This window comes from Leuciscus leuciscus (assembly GCF_965113295.1).
Source record: "Leuciscus leuciscus genome assembly, chromosome: 12".
NCBI lineage: Eukaryota > Metazoa > Chordata > Actinopteri > Cypriniformes > Leuciscidae > Leuciscus > Leuciscus leuciscus.
This window is the reverse complement of record NC_138736.1, coordinates 42,077,231-42,097,625: the sequence shown is the minus strand read 5'-3', so window position 1 is coordinate 42,097,625 and position 20,395 is coordinate 42,077,231. Positions and strand designations below refer to the sequence as shown.

The 20,395-nt window shown below is 35.8% G+C and overlaps 2 protein-coding genes and 1 long non-coding RNA gene across 3 annotated transcripts in view; 1 reads left to right on the top strand and 2 right to left on the bottom strand.

Annotated features, from left to right (window-relative positions):
• The window catches only part of LOC309511315 (uncharacterized protein), a 224,296-nt gene that overhangs the window by 78,890 nt on the left and 125,011 nt on the right, over positions 1-20,395 (bottom strand). The window contains exon 17 of the mRNA XM_082186420.1: positions 13,278-13,451. Within this exon, the coding sequence (XP_082042546.1) occupies positions 13,278-13,451 (174 nt within the window). The remainder of the gene's footprint in view (positions 1-13,277; positions 13,452-20,395) is intronic.
• LOC309511370 (uncharacterized protein) overlaps positions 1-20,395 on the top strand; it is a 220,937-nt gene that overhangs the window by 75,649 nt on the left and 124,893 nt on the right. The gene's annotated exons all lie outside the window — the stretch shown is intronic.
• Positions 14,405-18,992, bottom strand: LOC309511456. The gene is made up of 3 exons (XR_014210638.1): positions 18,595-18,992; positions 14,482-17,002; positions 14,405-14,444 (listed from the first exon to the last, which is right to left on the bottom strand). It is a non-coding gene; the product is annotated as an uncharacterized lncRNA (long non-coding RNA).

Below are 20,395 nucleotides of genomic sequence, written 5' to 3'. Positions count from 1 at the left end.
TGCGCATTTGGGGGTTCGTGTGTTACAACTCCACGAGGAATATCTTTAGATCTGAGAGATGGATTATGCTGAGTTAGGGCTCTTTTTAATTGTGAGAGTCTGCTGAAAATAATGATGTGCAATTTTCTACGATCTGTGCATGCTTCGTGAAGTTATAAGTGAAAACCAAACGCGAGTGCTTCATGAGTATATACTAGGATAGGTGCATCTGAGGTATTTTTTGTGTTAGAACGCCATGAGGAAATATCTTTAGATCTGATTGATGGAAAATATTGAGTTTGGGTTCTTTGTAATCGTGCTCCGGCTGTAAATAACGATGTGTCATTTTTCACGATCGATGTATGTTTCATGAAATTACGAGTAAAAAGGCCAAGTCTAAGCTACCTCGCTTGGCTACGTGCATTTGTGGATTTTTTGTGTATTAGAACTCCATGAGGAATATCTTTAGTTCTGAGTGATGGATTATGTTTGGACTCATTTTAATTGTAAGCATCTGCTGTAAATAATGGTGTGTCATTTTCCACAATCGGAGCATGTTTCATGAAGTTACAAGCAGAAATGTGTCTAAAATTCAGCATCCATATATGGTTTACCCGTGGGTCTCTTGAGGGGCTTATTTTACAAAAACCTTGCACAAGTTTAGTAAAAAGCCTGAAACAATTATGCTTGTTGTATTCTACTAATTGAGGCCTTTCAAATGACATATGACACATGACTATCTGAGCTGTATGATGTTTTTGACATCCCTCATAAATTAGGATTTTTAAAAAAAAAATTTTTATCAGCAAATAACTCAGCACTACTTTGGAGATAATCATAATGGCTACATTCATTGTAAAGTTTAGACTCTAAGCTTTCAAATTATGCCTATTTTGTGTTGATCAATGCAGTAGTTTTGAAAAATGTATTAATTTTTTCATAGCAAGGTGGCGCCCGCCGGCGGTACACTCCGTTTTAGAGGAATAACTCAGCGCCTGTTTGGAGTTGAATAAAATGGATAGATGCGATTCAAAGCTTTAAAATGATTGTGTTATGACATTCAGTGGTTGCTTAGTAATTTGAACATAAATTATTTTCGTGGTGCGAGTGTCCCACCGGTGGGACACTTAGGGTTTAAGGGGATAAGCGACGACATGATTATGAAACTTAAAAGGTGGAATTCAGAAAGAAGTGCATTGTGTCCTTTATGCACAGTATAAATAAATGAAAAAAATCATTAAGAACTTTACTGGCTCATAATTTTTTATTAGAGCGTTTGAAAAAGGAATGACTGCCGAAATGTATTTGCACCGTACTGAATAAATTATTTTGTGTGCTTGAATGTACCCTGTATTTGGCCCCTGAATGTAACGTGGCCCCTTAATGGCCCCTGTTACAGAAAAATCCTAGAACCGCCACTGGATAAAGTGCATTAAAGATTCAATATAACATGTTATAAAAAAAGCTTGTAGAAAAACATATATCTTAACCCTCTGGGGTCTGAGGGCTTTTTGGGGTCCTTGAGATGTTCTGACATGCCCTGACATTTGTGCTTTTTTCAGTTGCTTATAAACATATTAATGGCAAAGGTATAATTACACTCTATTTAGCACAAACAGGGCTACCATAATATGTGAGCAACATGCATGTACATGTTTGTATTTTTGAGAGAATAATGTTTATGCATGGTTATTGAAAAAACTAAAAACTAAAGTTTCTGAAATAAGGCCACAAAACACATACTAAATATGTGCCAATAAGACTTTTGACTAATGGATGTCGTTGCCTAGAGTTTTTTCTTCAAAATGATGTGAAAATCATCCTACCTAATCATTCACATAACACAATACATTGATTTAAATCTTGTAAAACACTTTTTGTTTGTAAAGGCAATATGCGCAAGGGGCGTCAACCATTCAACAGCATCATGCATATGTAGTGGTTCACACCTGAGGAGACAATGGGGCCCGCATACTTAATGAGCCATTCATTCAGGTGTGTCACCTATAGCCACAAGAAAGAATGCAAGAGCTATATATATATATATATATATATATTCTACCAAATTGGTTCACAGTTGGAAGCATGTCAATTTTTTATTTTTATTTTTTTTTTAACAAATTGTGCTTGCAAATTGTATAATATGGAAAACATGTCTAGTAATTGTGCAGTTAATTCTCATACTGTATTTTCAGTTTTGGAATATGTATCCTCTCCCCAAATTTGTCAATAATAAAACACAATAAAAATTATTTAAAGAAAAGGCTTATATTTACCTTTTAAAATTTGTTTACATCTACCTTGTAAATATATATTTTTTATTAAAAAGGTTACAATTACAACAACAATTGAAGTGTAATCTTTCTTTGTAAAAACTAAAGTATATATTTTATCATACATATTTCAAAGTTAAGGATTCATTACTTCGAATATAGCCTACATTGACAAAACATACTATATTTAACATATTAGCAAAAATTGGCAAAAAAGCTTATTTGAGGTGGCAGATATTTTACAGTAAAAATGTGTAATCTATCCAAAACTAATCAACGAAATGCTGTCTTTCATATGTCTTTCGTTTTTATTATAAGGAACATAAATGTTAATTTGCAGTTTAATACGTTGCTTATACAAATACATTTTATTTCAACATATTTCAGTCGATTTTTACTCAGTATAGCAAAATAGTTTGCTAAAAGCAGATCATTCATTCACACACAGAAACGCAATTCAAATTTAAACCGTCTTTTTGCGAGTTGTGGTAAACAGCGCATCTCTGCCGTTCATTCATTCACACAGAAACGCGATTTACTTGAGAATGAAAAAAAAACGTACTCCATCCGTATTCCATCCGTTGCTCCTCGAAATACCAGCACTTCTGAGGTACATTTTCCATTATTATTATTCCTCACAGCGCTGCGAGACAGTGTAAACAAGTACAATGATCTGAATAAACTTGATGTGTTTTCTCGAGCTGATATGTGGGCGTTCACAGTTTGCATGGATCGTCTCAGTCATTTGCGTTTGAATAGCGCGCGCTCTCCGTGGGCGGGGCAGATTAAAACGTAATGAGCTGAGATGAGAACGACTGACATCTCTCTCTTTTCATAAAGATTACATAAACAGAGAATATTTTTTTTAAATAAAAATTACTTAATTTAAAAGAAGAGAATTCAAGCTTCATGCCTGTGTGTCTGTATGCCTGTTTGAGTGAGTATTCGCTCAGTTATGGTTCATTTTCGGACACGTTTCAGAATGGACTTCACTGACAGAGAGAAGGCAGAACTCGATTCGTGTTTATTTTTCTTTATTTGGCGAAAAGCACAACACTTTGTTTTTATTGTGAGTATACACAAAAATAATACACATTTAACAGAATCGATTGATGTATGAAACTTGTTTGTAATATCAAAGTCAACAGAGCAAAATGAATCTCTTTTGAACTGATAAAAAAAAAAGTGAGCTGGTATCGCCGGCGATACCGCCGACCCCAGGGGGTTAAGACGTCCACGAAGCGCCTATTTGTCCCCCACGGACTGCCTACAGGGGCCCTTTCTAAGCGAAACCCCATTCGTCGGCACTGACGTAACGTCTCCGTTCCCTACTCAGGGAACGAGGGTTACATACTGAAGGGTTACAAATTTTAAATCTATTTCAAATATGCTTCCATACATAACATCACGGTAAAGAATATTGTATTTAGAGTTTAAGGTTGAGATAATGATTCTCCTCAGCAAAGATGCAATTCCTGTTTTCTCCTTATTGTCTTTAATGGCTCTTGGAGTCCCAGTTTCACTCATTGCCACAGCCCAGACGTTGAATCGTTGGGCTGATTGGATTAGCACATATGCGTTTGAATGGTTATGCTGATTGGATTGAGACTGGTAACACGCTGGAGTCGGGCGGGTTCCTTAACCTGTTAACCCTCACCAGTGCGTCGGCGCACTGAAGCGTTTTTTTATTTATTTAGTTCAAAGTTACTATCAGATTAAATGTTTTACCTTGACAAACTATACATCATTAAAAAGATATAAGACTCAAGTTTCAGTATTTGACAACTATTGTATTCTGAGAAACTTATAGTGACAGTTATGTCTTATTTTGTGTCAGGAGTTATGAAATGGAAAAATGCGTTGATACCTTTAATATGATTTATGACCGTCAGCTGGTCCATTCATAAAAAAAAACTCCGTGCTGTTGTCATGACAGCGATTCACAAAACAACGTCCCTCAGGGCTTTTAGCTCAAAAATGTGCAGACTTGGAGAAATATTGATATATTCTCATAGATTCACATCATATTTCTATAGACAGGAATAATATTTATTGAATTTATACCCAAATGCGTCGATGTAATCATTATGAGCGCTTCTTACTGAGATGTGCTGTGTTTTCAATTCATACCTATAGCCTGAGGGCGCTATATGCACAAAAATACTCCATATATGGAACATGAAGAAGAGACATAATCATGTGACCTTCAAGGACGTCACTGATAGCAGCTACACACAAAGCTAACACAGAGATCGCTGTAATATGCAGATATAGACGTTTTGAAGACAATAAACATGATTGCAAATGATATTTGATATTTGAGTGTTCTTCAAGCAATGCCAGGTATTTTTATAATAATAGATTATATTTATAATGTAATGCTAATCGATATAGACTTTATCATCGTGCATACTATAAATAATATATTTTCTTTCTGATTTTTTTTTTATCTGAAGCCAAATTAGATCACAGAAGATTATTTAAAACAATCGACTTAAGTTATAAAATAAGTTTGAAGCACAAACATAGTTTTAATCTCATAAATGGTCGTGTATTGATGGTGTGCTAAGCTAACATGCTAGCTAGCTCAGGTGCACCTGTCACCTAGAAGTTATTCTTTTATGGGGTTTTTTTCTAAATAGTAATGCTTTTCTGAAATGTTTTAGTGCATTTGATACAGTTTCAAATATAAGTGAGAACTTTGATAAAATAAATTAGGGATTGAAACCCTATGAATAGCCTGTGAATAGCCAGTCGTTAGTAACTATAATGCAGACAAAAGATATGCATATTTAGATCCATAACCAGGCTGGAGGGGTGTGTGAATGTGTACTGGGGAGACTGAGACTGAATGGGGCTCGTTTGCACCACAAAACAATAGAGACAATAGACTGAATAGATGACTTAGATGATGACTAAACATCAGTAGCATTTTTAGAGTCTAATCAAAATAAAGTAATTTGACATGATCTTGAAAAACATTTAACCAAATACAGAGTTTTAGACTTATCATTTTCAGATTTTAAATATAACATGGTCACACATATGGCTTTAGCTGCAGTGCATTTCTAGATTGCTCCAGGGCCCACTTCAATTTTATTTTCATGAATATGTTTAATAAAAATAAATTTCTAATAACTTTACAAAACTTTGAAGCTATTTAAAAAATGTTTTTTCATTATGACAATAATTAATTCTACATTTACAATAAACTACCAGGTGTCAGCTTTCAAATGAGATCATACTTGTGCTTTTAGTGCAAAGGGTTCATGAACTGTATCTGTTTCAGTTTGGGTATGTCATTTCTGGGGATTTTTCAAAAGTGGCGTTGCAGCTTAACAGGTTAACCTGTATACTTAATTTGCATGCTTTGTTCAACCTCAATGTAAATATCTCCCCCTAAATGTCTATAAATTTGCAAGGCAACTGTCTTGAGTTAGACTTGGAAGAACACTACAGACGACACACAGCGAAGATCCCAATAAATCACTTTTGCTTATCCCAACGTCTCCTGGTCTTGCGTCGATGAAAGAAAACTTTCCAACAATATGTAACCGAGACGTTTTTTAATGTGAAAAGTGGATTGTACCATTTGTAGGGATGCACCGATACTAGTATCGGTATCGGCCCAATACTGACATCATGTACTCATACTCGTAAAAATGCCCCGATACCAACAACCGATACCAGGCAGCGTTTGTACACTTGTGTCCAGACAAAGAAACAAGGACAACATAAAGTATAATGGGGATAAAAAAGAAGGCTGTCTTATGAAGTAAATGTATCTCATTAGTGGAATATTAAATGAAATATTAAATGATATATAGTAACACCTAGCTATGGTGCACAGGTGAGAAGAGAAAAACGAGCAGTGGATTGAGCGCGCAGCGGCACGAACGCATCACTTTTTTTACAGACGTCAGTGGAAAGTTTGTAGTTCAGTCAAATGTCAATGGCAAATAAAGTAAAACGAGGCATTATGTAGCTTATTATTTACGTTAACTGATGTTTAACGAGTGATTCCCTACATTATTACAGGACGTTTGCAGGTCAAGAAGTTCCATGAACACAAACATCCAAAGCGCGCGCCCCGAAAACCAGTGTCTCAGCGCGCTAAAACTGAATTGAATTGTCTTTCACGTCTCTTGCTTGTACTTATGAATTCAAGTGAACATAGACAGTATATTTAAATGGGATACGTGCGTTTGGTCTTAAAGGGCCAGCAGTCTTAAATCTGCTGCTGTGTTTTAATGTTAATCAAACAAAGGACAAATAAATTACTCGCTGCTCTTGACTAAATAGGCTACCTTTTGTAACTTTACAAAAATATCCATCTATATTTAATTTATTCAGTAATGAATATGCATTGTTTTTTTTTCACATTTGATTGATTACTGTTGCAGCGTTTATACGCCCACGTATAAATCTAATTAATTATTATTCATAACGGATTATGATCAATAATTAATATTTTAATTATTTTTAATTATTTTCAGAATTTACTGTAGCAGAATCAATTGTATGATTAGTCTATCAGTTCATCGCATGAACAGAAAGCATAAACAGTTATTAACTCTAGGAAATATAATATCTTCCTGGCCAAGAAAGAATTAATCCCCAGCTAACAATAAATTAAGAAATAATCACGGGTAAAAGCATCGGTAACTTAGATCGAAGTTCAAGACAATAAAATGTATAAGCAGATAACAAGTAATCTCTTTGTTCAAATACAAACAATACTTTATTGATTATATACTAACACATAAAACTAATATCTAACACAAACACACACATTCATACGAGTTGCAGAAGGAAAAGAGGAAGGAAAGATTACGTTTTAAGAGTGAGTTTAAGAGTGAGATGATGAAATCCCAAGTTTATGCACTTATAAGACATGACCTGGAACGAACCATCCATCATTAATTTAACCCTTCTATCGTTTCTTAGACAGGTTATTCAATTTATATCCATACACCAGTTCAGCTCTTAGTCTGGAGATACTTGCTTGTCTTTGCTTTTGGGGATTCCCTTTTGTTGCGTGCCTGGGTCTGGGGCGGCCAGTCACGTGGTGTGCTGGCGGAATGAAAGTCTTTGTTTGAAGCTGGCTTTGCAGAAGAAACGTGGCTCGAAATCTTGTCGCAAAACTTAACTTAGAACCGAGACTCACAACAGAAAATAAAGGAAAACTTAGAAAAGAAAAGACAACTTAGACGAGAGTAGTAAGATGGCTTGAATAAAGCTGTTGAACCCGTTCTTCTGATCTTAATTTGGGTTCTTTGTCTCTGCGTTTACATGGTTACTAGTCTGATTGAGATCTTCATCCTTTTTCTGCCCATCTCTCTTGAGAGTGGTAGCAGAGCGTTTCTTGGGGGTGAACCCAGAGATAGAGAGCAGAGAGAGCAGAGAGAGCAGAGCTCTTCTCTATCAGAACATTTTGAACGAGCAGAGTTAGAGAGCCGAGAGAAGAGAGAACTTTGTTTCGGGTCTAAGATTTTAAACTCAAAGTTTGTCCAACCTCCAAGGATGAGTTCTGGCAAATTAGACACTGGCTAACTTTAGGAGGTGGCGTTCTTTTCAGTTCTGATCGTAAATTATCTTATCTGGGGGGTTTCCTTACTAACAGAGAGAACAGATGCCACAGTTTAGACATGATCAGTATTATAAGAATATGAAACATTTTACACAGATTTCAATCAAGCCATCTTTTGAATCAAGAGCATACGATCATACTGATATGAAACACAACACACTTTCATTCAAACATCTAACAGTTATAACATTACATGAGTTATATGGTATCTAAGCATATTAAACACACATATAAGTTGCAGACACAAAATAGAGTTATGTAGTTGCATGATGTTTGATTGTAAGTCCATTGAAAATTGTTCTTGAATGAGTTTTATGTATACTGTAGGAAAAATCTCAGTTTTCTGGTTTAGAGAGAAAAGGACTCTGTTTGTTCGTTCAGAGGTCCCAACGGGGAAGGGGTCAGGAATGTTGTGGGGGAAAACAACATCTGCTGGTCTCAATCCGTCTTGCAAACTATCGAAGTTGACTAGTTCTTCAGTTAACCAATAAAAGTCTTTGGTTACAGACTCTCTGGAGCCTGGGTGAGTTATGGCTCTGGGATGTGAAGACCCTTGTGTCAGACCTTGGTCTCTGTCTTTCTCTTAACCAATCAGTAATTTGGCAACAAAGCTAGCATTTGACCAGTTATGTGTTGGTGCTGGGGGCTCTTTTAAATAGCCCGACTGGTTGGCGCCTGGATCCTGTGACAAGATTGATGAGGATACGAAGTCCTGACCAAATCTTCCTCTTGGTTCATCGAGAAGGTTCATTAGTCTGTGTTTGGTTCATACTCATTGTCGCTACACTGTAGTTTTTTGTTGTAGTATCAAAATTGGAATAAAGAATTGATATTTCACTGGTGTCTAAACATGTGACCCACTGACCCAATCCTCAGCACTGAGCCTTGTTGGAGCTGCTCTAAATATGTGCTGTACTGTTAAATTAAAGATTATTTGAAATATGATAGAGCAATAGAACGAAGAGTGAAAGTAACATAAGCTCATACTGTCACGGAGCCATCTACGTCATCACTCCTGCCCACTGCACCCGATCATTAAACCAGATCACAGTCACCTGATTTCTAATCACCGGCACCTTGCACGCCATGATTGCACTCACTATTTTAGTCACAGTGTCCCGCACCTCTGTGTCTGGTCTCGTCTCTCAACGCTACAGACTCACCTTACCTGAAGACCAACCTGAAGATACTTTCCTGTTGTCCTGTGGTTTCCTTCGTCCATCGTCATCGTGTTCACCAGTATTCTACAAAGACATTGCTTCACAGTCAGCTAAGTGTTCACCATATCTGCTTTATTATCATCGCACTCAAGTTATCCTGCATCGCTCACTCTGCACTTCAATAAACTTGTTATTTGTTTACATCTGCCTTGTCTGCTGCCTTTCTATGGATGTGACACATACAATGCATTTTAGCAGGCTTAATTAAGCATGAAAATAACTGAAGGAAATATTTATTTGATGAACAAATTAAGCCAACTAATATGATTTATATTCTTTTGGTTTCTCTACCAATACATTTAAAAATTACAAATGCAGTGAAAATACAGGTATCGGTATCGGCGAGTACCAAAAATGAAAGTATCGGACTCATTCTGGAGCATCGGTGCATCCCTAACCATTTGTAAGCATGAGGTATACATTCCATTTTTAAACATAAGCAACATGTTTTTCTACCTTACAATGAAGTTGAAAGTCGTTCAGTGGTGTATTTAAGCTCAATCCTTACTGTACCAGCCCAGAGAAACATAAAGGCATGACAGGGTGAGAGGAAGGAGAAATAGAGGCATGAGGGGGTGAGGGAGGAGAAACACTAAGAAACCATAGACAGCTGACATGACGGGGTGAGAGGATAGAGAAATGGGGAACAGAGGTATCGGTAATGAAGACCACCTCACCTATAGCCTTATTATTAAATGCCTGTTTCTCTCGCCTGTGTTTCTCTCTGTCTGACACATGAATATAAATAATAAATAGAAATCTCTTTGAAAAATATCTGGTGTAGCTTCCGTGATTAACAATAACGGGGGAAAGCATGATTTTTAAATATACAGATGCATATGATGAATACTCCTCAGAGGATGTGTAATAGCGACCCCTATCGTATAACAATGTAATTGAGGAACAGTGTGTTAGCAATGCTCATTGTACGTTGTATTTTTCATCAACTGAGTTTGTTTTTAATTTAAAAATGTAAAAGTGGCAATGCATCGTTCCTTTAAATAAAAATGAAATAAAATGCAATAGATGATTCACTTGTGAATGTTACTATAATCAAAGGCATTTTTAATATGTTTGGAGGGCTGAATTACTCAAATTGAGTCATTAAATAAATATTATATAAGGAGATGTTTGTAGTAGAGCATTTGCCAGTATAAATGGAAGAAACAAAAGTCAAGTCGCTTTTTACAATTCGCTCCGTGTACGGCGACCGTTGACGTTCGAACTTGAGTGTGTGGGCCAGTACTTCCGGTGATCTGACAGCGAGAGCGGGAGACAGCGAGAGCGAGAGACAACAGCGACCGAGTTCCATTACCACAGAGATATTTTTTCACAATGGGTGTTTTTAGGACTCAAGAGAGGTGACTTGCCTTTCAGAGGGTGACAGCCTCAGCACATCATGTACCATTTGGTCACGTTACAACAACAGTTAAGTCAGCTGTTGACGCTGCGGTACGGGCATAAGTGGGTGCAGAAGATCCGGAGGGAGGACTTCAAATCGACCACATTTTTAAATGCATATAATTTTCAGTGTATTTCTCCTGTGCGCTTCTATGCTTTCTATTACTGCATTTATTTTTCGCAAGTGAGATGAGTAAAGATCTGTTCCATAAATCATTATCTGTCTGGTGTTTATAAGCAGCACATACAGTATTGTACTACGTGTAAAATATACACAAACTTACATTAAATTGTTTGTGGTACCTACAGTTAAAAATGTAAATGTAAAATATTTTATGATAATATTGATCGAGCAATTGATGTAAGTAAATAAAAATATATGCGCAGAATTGAGAAAATAGTATTAATGGAGATAAATTGTAGCCCATCACAGGGCAAACATGTGAATGTTCACGGCGCATTTTATGCAAACAACTCTAATCGTAGTTGTAACTCTATATTTACAGTAGGCATAATTGTCATTGCGTATGTGTATGCAGCATGAGTCAAATATAATCTTCTGTTCGTGAACATTTGTATTTCATTCATTAACCTGACTATGCATCCGTGCATTTAATTGCCATTGGCTCGTGTGATAGTAATAAGGATCTTAGTAGTTTTTTAAGTGATAATTGATTATCAACTATAAACAACTATAAAAGATCATTTTTGGCTTTCTCCGGCTCCCTGCACCGGGTATTATGCGAAACCGGAAGTGTCTAAGCGCACACTCGCTGATCCGCAATCCAAAATGGCGGCCATGTGCAACTAGTCCATACAGATTGTTTCAAAGCAGCTTTACAGTGATAACAGGAAAATAATAATAATAATAATAATAATTAAAATTACATTTAAAATTACATATAAAATTACATTTATATAGCGCTTTTCTCGTCACTCAAAGCGCTTTACATAGAAAGGTGAAAATCTCCTCAACCACCACCAATGAAATAAGTTTGTTTCAGCTGTACAGCAGATCTAGAAGAAAATAGAGTTGTAGTCCAGCTTAAGTAAATTCAGTGTGGATTAATTTCTGTTGTAAAAAAAGTTATTAATTTAGTTAATTTATCTATACAGCTGCTCTGGAGAAAACAGTGATGTCATCGTCCAGCTCAGCTCAGTTCTCATATAATGGTGTCAATGCAGGAGATCAATAATATTGTTGAATATTAAGTGTCCTCAACTAAGAAAGCCAGAGGCAACAGTGGCAGGAACTCAAACTCCATCAGTGACAGAATGGAGAAGAAAACCTTGGGAGAAATCAGACTCAGTCGCTCAGTTCTCCTCTGACCAACGAACGAACAGTGTATGATTATGATTCAGGCATTACAGGTCAGAGGTCAGATTGGATCTGAACATTCAGAATATTTATCCAGTTCCATCTGGTTGAAGGTTTCCTTGTTTGACTTTGGATTGGATCATTCTGTAAAGTTACACAAACACGTGTGTGTGATGATCACTGTGGGTTTGTGTCTGTTGATTCTGTTGAATGTGATTGTGTCTGTAGTGGCTCTTTATTCACCATCAGCTGATCCAGAGAGGGTCAGACTAACATTTATAACCTGTAAGTAAAACACAGACAGTCAAATGTGTGCGAAATTATTGCATTATCCACTTTAAAACAACTAAATGAAACTACTTGGATGATTAAGTGAGAGATTATAATATAATACTGATTGATAAAGCTATTTTAAACATTCTGATTTCGTATCTAAGTCACCATGAATGATGACCTTTAACCTTTCTATAATCTATTAATCTATAATCCAGTATGACTGTCCTCTTTCTATGTCATTGGCTCAGTTTTTATTTATGATAAAGAAACTAGTGATATTTACCATTATCTTCTATTGCAATTGACATTCTCTCAAAATACATCATTTAGGGATTAAAAACAACAACAATAGAAACTAAACGAACTTTCAATTAAAATATGAAATTTTTTAATAATAACTACTCACTCAAGCGTCTCCATTTTATAATGTGGATCCTTCTCCATATCTGAGAGCAGCTTCACTCCTGAGTAACTTAGTTTATTTCCAGACAGATTCAGTTCTCTCAGGTGTGAGGGGTTTGATCTCAGAGCTGAAGTCAGAGCAGCACAACCTTCATCTGTAACACCACATATCCTCAACCTGTAGAGAACAATGACACTCTTCAGTCTCTCAGTTCAGGATCTACAGCTCAGATCAGCAGGAACTTCACAATCAGACACTTAATCCACGGCACCATTAACAGGTCCAGTCTAAGGTTCAGACCCACTTCTACAAACTGCTTTAGCGGATTAGTTTCCATTTGATAAAAATTGCAAGAATATTCAATGACACTTTATTTAACAGTGTCCTTGTTACATATGTTACATGAACTTACCACAGTAATAACAGTAAATTATGCATATTTACATGCAACTTACCCACAACCAAATCCTAATCCTACCCTAACCCTATAGTAAGTACATGTAGTTGCTTAATATTACTCAGTACCTAAATATATAATTACACTGTAACAATGACACCTTCAAAAAAAGTGTAACTGAATATAATTTTTTTATACAAATACCCAAAAATCATCAACATACAGTATCTGTATATGAACACGGTTGTCACATCTTTACACCATCCAGTCGTTTATACTATTAATAATATTGTAAAATGTTGTCAGACACATTGGAAAGAATCTAATGAAAATAAAAGCAACAGTCCCATTAGTAATTTCAAAATAGATTTTTTGTGTGACAATTATTATTTACCATTTGAGACTTCTATCAAATCTTACCCGAGTATTTCCAGTTTACAGTGAGGATCCTGCAGTAGATCAGAAAGCTGCTTGACTCCAGAATCTCCTACTTTATTCTCAGACAGACTCAGTTCTCTCAGGTGTGAGGGGTTTGATCTCAGAGCTGAAGTCAGAGCAACACAACCTTCCTTTGTAACACCACAATCCCTCAACCTGTAAAGAACAATGACACTCTTCAGTCTCTCAGTTCAGGATCTACAGCTCAGATAAGCAGGAACTTCACAATCAGACACTTCATCCACGGTACCATTAACAGGTCCAGTCTAAAGTTCTGACCCGCTTCTACAAACTGCTTGAGGGGGTTGGTTTCCATATCATAAAAATTGCAAGAATATTCGATAACACTTTATTTAACAGTGTCCTTTTTACATATGTTACATGTAATTACAGATGTGGCCATTAAGAATGCGCATCAGAGAGAAAGGGATTCCGTTGTGAAGTTCTCTTGCACATGACGTACATTACCAGTAGGGGGCAGTCATGTTTCTTTCTCAGTTATAGCGTATACTGAAGCCAATAATATGCAACGGATGTGTTTACCTCTCATAGCCGAATTGACAGCAAGTGACAGAGCTCATAAACGTGTGAGAACCACAGAGTATATTTGTTAATGTACAGCTCAAAAAGAAATAAAATATTGATTCAGTTATTAATGGTTTTGCATTGCTTGTCATGGGCGTTTGAACATTACTGTAGTGTAAAACAATGTTACAATAACTTTTTTTAATTAAAATTACACATGCAAATATCCCGTCCCATTTTAGCAACCTTAATTACCACATTGTGGAATTATTCTTATTTAATATTATTATTAACATATTTCTTTGACATTTAAATAGCCTATAAAATGTATTTTGCAAGGACATAATGATGAAAATGTGACTCATGTGAGTCTAACATAAAATTATATTGCATTTTAATGTCTGTCTTTGTCACAGACATGACCTGTTCAGACATGTTATGCTTTTTATCCTAAATCACGCACTAATGTATTTTATACAGTACAGGTAGCAGAAGCGTCCACCAAATAAGTCTGATATTTTAATAATAGGCACATTGTTCATTTACTGGCCACTTAAAAGTACAATCTGTATATATATATATATATCTTCTGCTCACCAAGGCTGCATTTATTTGATAAAAAAACTATTAAAAAAACAGTAATATTGAGAAATATTATGACAATTTAAAAATGACTGTTTTCTATTTTAATATATTTTAAAGTGTAATTTATTCCTGTGATCAAAGCTGAATTTTCAGCATCATTACTCCAGTCTTCAGTGTCACATGATCCTTCAGAAATCATTCTAATATAGCAGAATATAGAAATATAATAACTCAACATATAGAAATAAGCCTACAGCGAATACAACGAACAAAGTGTTAAAGATAACGCAGAAGTCTCCGTCTAAAATTTCAGCCTGATCTCAAGGTAATTCTATGTAGTATAGAAACGTAGTTTGTTGATTTGTGTTTACGGACACAAATTTCTTATTTTTTTCGTTTCACTCAGAGCGACTTATTCATGTGTTTTTTCTTTCATCTACTAAGTGCCCATTCAGTCTATTCGTAGTTTTCAGTTACGTCACGTGACCTGTGCGGTGGCCTGAAGGGATAAACAATGGACCAAAATGGCGGCTTGGCTTCTCCGTAGAGACACTGCACAAGCTGGTCAATTTCGTTCTGTTTCAAGACACGAATATTTGGATCACCTCTCAACAGATGAAAAACTAAGATATTGTCCCAAATATTTAATATCACTTGATATTGTAACAATTATTATTAATGTCGTTTAATAGATAGCCTAGATTAAATGTTTTTGTGTTTGGGGAAACTGCATGTAATATTCTGGCTACACAGATTAAACAATCTTAGAACCATTTATTAATTATTTTAATGCTTTTTATGCATTAGAAAATGAAGACTTCACATAGTCTTATGAGCATGATGAATAAATTATATTAACATTAACTGTATCCAGAAAGGGAGCAGATGTGACCAACAGGGCTATCGTGCGAGTTTAAATACTCTCAGAAAACACTCCCGTTAAAAGCACGGAAGCTGACGACACTGCGACATGAATCTCTTACGTCGAATCTGCTCTTTGTTATTTTATAATGGGAGAGTTTCAGTCAGAATTCAGACAGAGTGGCACAGTGACCAATCACATTCAACAGAAACACATGTGATTGGTTATAATGCTCAACACTTCAAAATGAAATCTGACTGAATGCCGCAGTCGGTTGGATCGAATGAATGGTAAGAAATAATGTTCTTCAAACATTTTTCTAATATGATGCTAAAGAAACATTTCTCATTATCATCAATGTTGAAAACAGTTATTTAAATTTTTATTTCAGGATTCTTTAATGAATAGAAATTTCAAAAGAACAGCATTTATCTGAAATCGAAAGCTTTTGTAACATTAAACACTACCGTTCTAAAGTATCGGGTCAGTAAGAATTTTTATTTTATTTTTTGGGGGAAATAAATAAAAGAAATCCATACTTTTATTCATCAGGGATGAATAAAATTGATCAAAAGTTGGAGAAAAGACATTTATAATGTCACAAAAGATTCTATTTCAAATACATACTGTTCTTCTGAACTTTCTATTCATCGAAGAATCCTGTAGCAGGAACTTCACAATCAGAAAGAGACTTAATCCACGGCACCATTAACAGGTCTAATCTAATTTAAGCATGGTCTTTTTTAAGTATTTATATTTTCTACGGGGAAAACACGCTACCATATGCACAAGGACAAAAAGGCTCTTTGTAAATGATGATTTTATATATGACTTCTATTGATATGTATTTAGTTTATTTTGGTCCATAAACTCAAAATCAAAGCCATAAGATAAAAAAAAACATGTATATTTATTATGGATTAATTAACAAGATTTACAACTCAGTAAGGACTAGCAGAAGCCATTGCTTTTTACAACACTTCTCACAATCTCAAAATTTACCTTCATTCAGTCTCTCTTTACGTCTGTTCATCCATCAAACAACAGAATGTGGCCATTCAACAATATCTCATCAACAGCTCCTTAAATCATTTATTCAACAAAATTTTAAGAATATAACCTTCATTTTAGTAAAATAATCTTTGTATATTAGTGACAAATATGTAATACTTATTTATGTTTGATTCGCTTATATGTCATAAGCAGAAAAAATCAGGATCACAGAAACTTGTTTTCAATGCTGCCCCGTGACTTTTATTGATAAAATAGCTTCGCTACTGAAAAGCTACGTTATATTTATAAGTAATGAGGTGGTAATGTTGCTGTAATTAAAGTTAAAGCTTCACTATTAGTAGAGAGACGCTGCACAGATGCAGGTAATTCACACACACACACACACACACACACACACACACACACAATCCCTCTCTTCACATCCAGTGGATCTTTGCCTCCACATCATGAATTAAAATAATTTATTACACAATCTCTGGAATACTGGATTATGATTGGTCAGTCGCAACATTCTGAGGTCTGATATTTCATGATAACGACTGTCGTCAATAGCAACTGATTAATAGACAAACTGATTAACCTGTTAACCTTTGCCAGTGCACCGGCGCACTGAAGCATTTTTTTTTTAAATAGTTCAAAGTTACTATCAGATTTAATGTTATACCTTGACAAATTATACATTATTAAAAAGATACAAGACTCAAGTTTCAGTATTTGACCACTATTGTATTCTGAGTAGGGGTGTGACGATAACCGCATCACCGCAATATCGCGTTAATGAGATGCCTACCGCGGTGTGAGGTCATCACCGCACTTTTTTTCTTTCTTTTTTTTTGAAAGTCACAGGAGTGCATATGGTGTGTGATATGAACTATAAACACATTAATATTTGCTTATAATTTACTGTATCTGCGAGTCCCATGTTCAAGGGCTTCTGGAGAGAAAAAAAACCGCTTCCTGCGCAAGGGAGGGACAGTCCGTTAAACATATGGGGGATTTATTTTTTTGTGTGTGTCTGATTATTATTAATTAACTGCTAGGTTTCAGTACTTGTGATGTTTACAGATAATGTTCAATTAAATACAAACAAACACAGGCATAAAAGACAAGCATAACGTAAACAGTTGGAGTTAGATTTTAATTGCAAGTAGCGATCTCTCTCATGTGGTATAGGCAATAACAGTGGACGGCGCTAGCCGAATGATTTAAAAAATAGCCACGAATCTAGTGTCTAAGCCAAATACTGTGTCGCCTTTGAGGCAGGTGACAATTAAGGGGAATCCGGTGAATTTGGACAAGGCAATATGCCGTATTTGTCGCACAAAAGTATCCGTCTCGCGAGGAAATACCACTAACTTAAGACCACATCTTAGAAAAATTAACCATCCTGTGGCGTTTGCTGGACTTAAGTGCAGCACACCTACCTTAGGTCGGCGACACACTGGCTGCGTGGCGTGTCCGTTTTTATTTCGGCTCCCATGTTAACAGGTTAGAGCTTGCACACTGCCTGCGTGAGACACGCGTCTCAGTTGCGGCACGAGCCGCGCGGAAAAAATCGTGCATGCTAGAAATAGAACCGACGCCTATTTTTCACGCAAGCCTGTTGGAAGCGTTTCCTGGCAAAATAGAATAGGAAAAGATGTTTGTATGTCATTTTGACATGAATACATATTAATAAATTACATTTTGATGTTTGAAAGTTTAGGTTTTGACATAAATGCAGATATAAATGTAATTAAAAAAAATATTATCGATTTTCAAATATTGCACCTGTCAATACAGAACGAAATATTCTGTAGCCTATTTTGCCATCAATACTGCCGACGCTGTCTTTGCTGTTATATATTTATGTTTAACATTAAGTATAGGCCTTCCACAACTCTCTCCCCATATGTCGAATATATTACCAATGAGGCTTATATGTCACCTAGCAGCAGCAGCGCTGTTTCTGGTGTGCAAAGACATAAAAAAAAAAAGCCACGCAGCTGACACGCAACAGAAACGCCACACTCACACCACGCAGCCAGTGTGTCGCCGGCCTTAATAGTTAATTATTAATATTTACAATTTAATATTTGTTAATTTGTTTATTTGTTAATAAAGAATACTGCTTTATGTTATTCATTTCCATTGTCATTTACAAGCTACATGCGTTCTTGATCGCCTCTGCAGTGTGTGACGCGGCCGCGGGTGATTTTTTTAAATTTATTTATTTATTTATTTATTTTTGGGGTGGGTGGGGGGTCGGTTAACCGCCAAACCGCGAGATTTGTTGCTTCTTTACCGCGGTAAGAAAAAATCCCATACCGTCACAGCCCTAATTCTGAGAAACTTATAGTGACAGTTATGTCTTAATTTGTGTCAGGAGTGATACCTTTAATATGAATTATGAGCGTAAGCCGCTCCCATTCAGAAAAAACCTCCTGTGCTGTCGTCATGACAGCGCTTGACAAAACAACGTCCCTCAGGGCTTTTAGCTCAAAAATTTGCAGATTTGGAGAAATATTGATAGATTCTCATAGGTTTACATCAGATTTCTATAGACAGGAATAATATTTATTGAATTTATACCCAAATGCGTCGATGTAATAATTATGAGCGCTGGATACTCTGATGTACTGTGTTTTCAATCCATACCAGCAGCCTGAGGGCGCCCTATGCACAGTATAGTCCATATATGGAAGACATGAAGAAGTGCCATAATCATGTGACATACACACAGCTAACAGAGATCGCTGTAACATGCAGATAAAGACATTTTGAAGACAATAAACATGATTGCAATGATATTTGATTTACCTGTGTTCTTCGAGCCATGTCAGGTATTTTCATAATAATAGATTATATTTATAATGTAATGCTAATCGATATAGAATTTATGATCGTGCAGAATACTATAAAATAATATATTTTCTGTCTGATTTTTTTATCTGAAGCCAAATTAGGTCACAGAAGATTATTTAAAACACTCGACTTGCGTTATAAAGTAAGTTTGGAGCACAAACATGGTTTTAATCTCATAAATTGTTGTGTATTAAAGTGCTAAGCTAACATGCTAGCTAGCCCTAGGTGCACCTGCCACCTAGCAGTTATTCTTTTATGATTTTTTTCTAAATAGGAATGCTTACTGAAATGTTTCTTTATTCAAGAAGGGCATTTGATACAGTTTCAAATGTGAAGTGAGAACTTTGATAAAATAAATTAGGGATTGAAATAGTGTGAATAGCCAGTTGTTTATTATAATGCAGACAAAAGAAATGCATATTTAGAGCCATAACCAGGCTGGAGAGGTGTGAATGTGTGGAGGAGAGACTGAGACTGAATGGGGCTCGTTTGCACCACAAAACAATAGAGACAAAAGACTGAATAGATGTTTAGAAGATGACTAAACATCAGTAGCATTTTAGAGTCTAATCAAAATAAAGTTATGACATGATCTTGAAAAACATTTAACTAAATACAGAGTTTTAGACTTATCATCTTCAGATTTTAAAGATAACATGGTCAGACATGTGGCTTTAGCTGCAGTGCATTTCTAGATTGATACAGGGCCAACTTCAATTTTATTTTCATGAAGATGTTTCATAAAAATACATTTCTAATAACTTTACAAAACTTTGAAGCTATTTATAAAAATAAAAATAAATCTACAGTTACAATAAACTGCCAGGTGTCAGCTTTCAAATGAGATCATACTTGTGCTTTTAGTACTAAGGGTTCATGAACTGTATCTGTTTCAGTTTGGGTATGTCATTTCTGGGGATTTTTCAAAAGTGGCATTGCAGCTTAACAGGTTAATTGATTGTAATATTAATTTAGCTACATCAAGTTAATCCAATTAACTGACCCAACTATTCATAATTAATCATAACAAGTTATGAGTTATTATTAATATTTCTCCCTTGAGCTAACTCGTTACAACAGACATTACACACACAGGCATCTGTCTCCACACCCCACAGAGTGAAGATGCGGGAAAGCTTCTTTATCTCCTGTCCTTCCTTCACATTTGTTCCCTCTCCCCCACTTCCCTTTACCCATCCTTCCCTTCACTCAGTTCACTCAGAATACAGCTCCATACACTCAGCACTATGTATCTTACTGATGTCAGGTA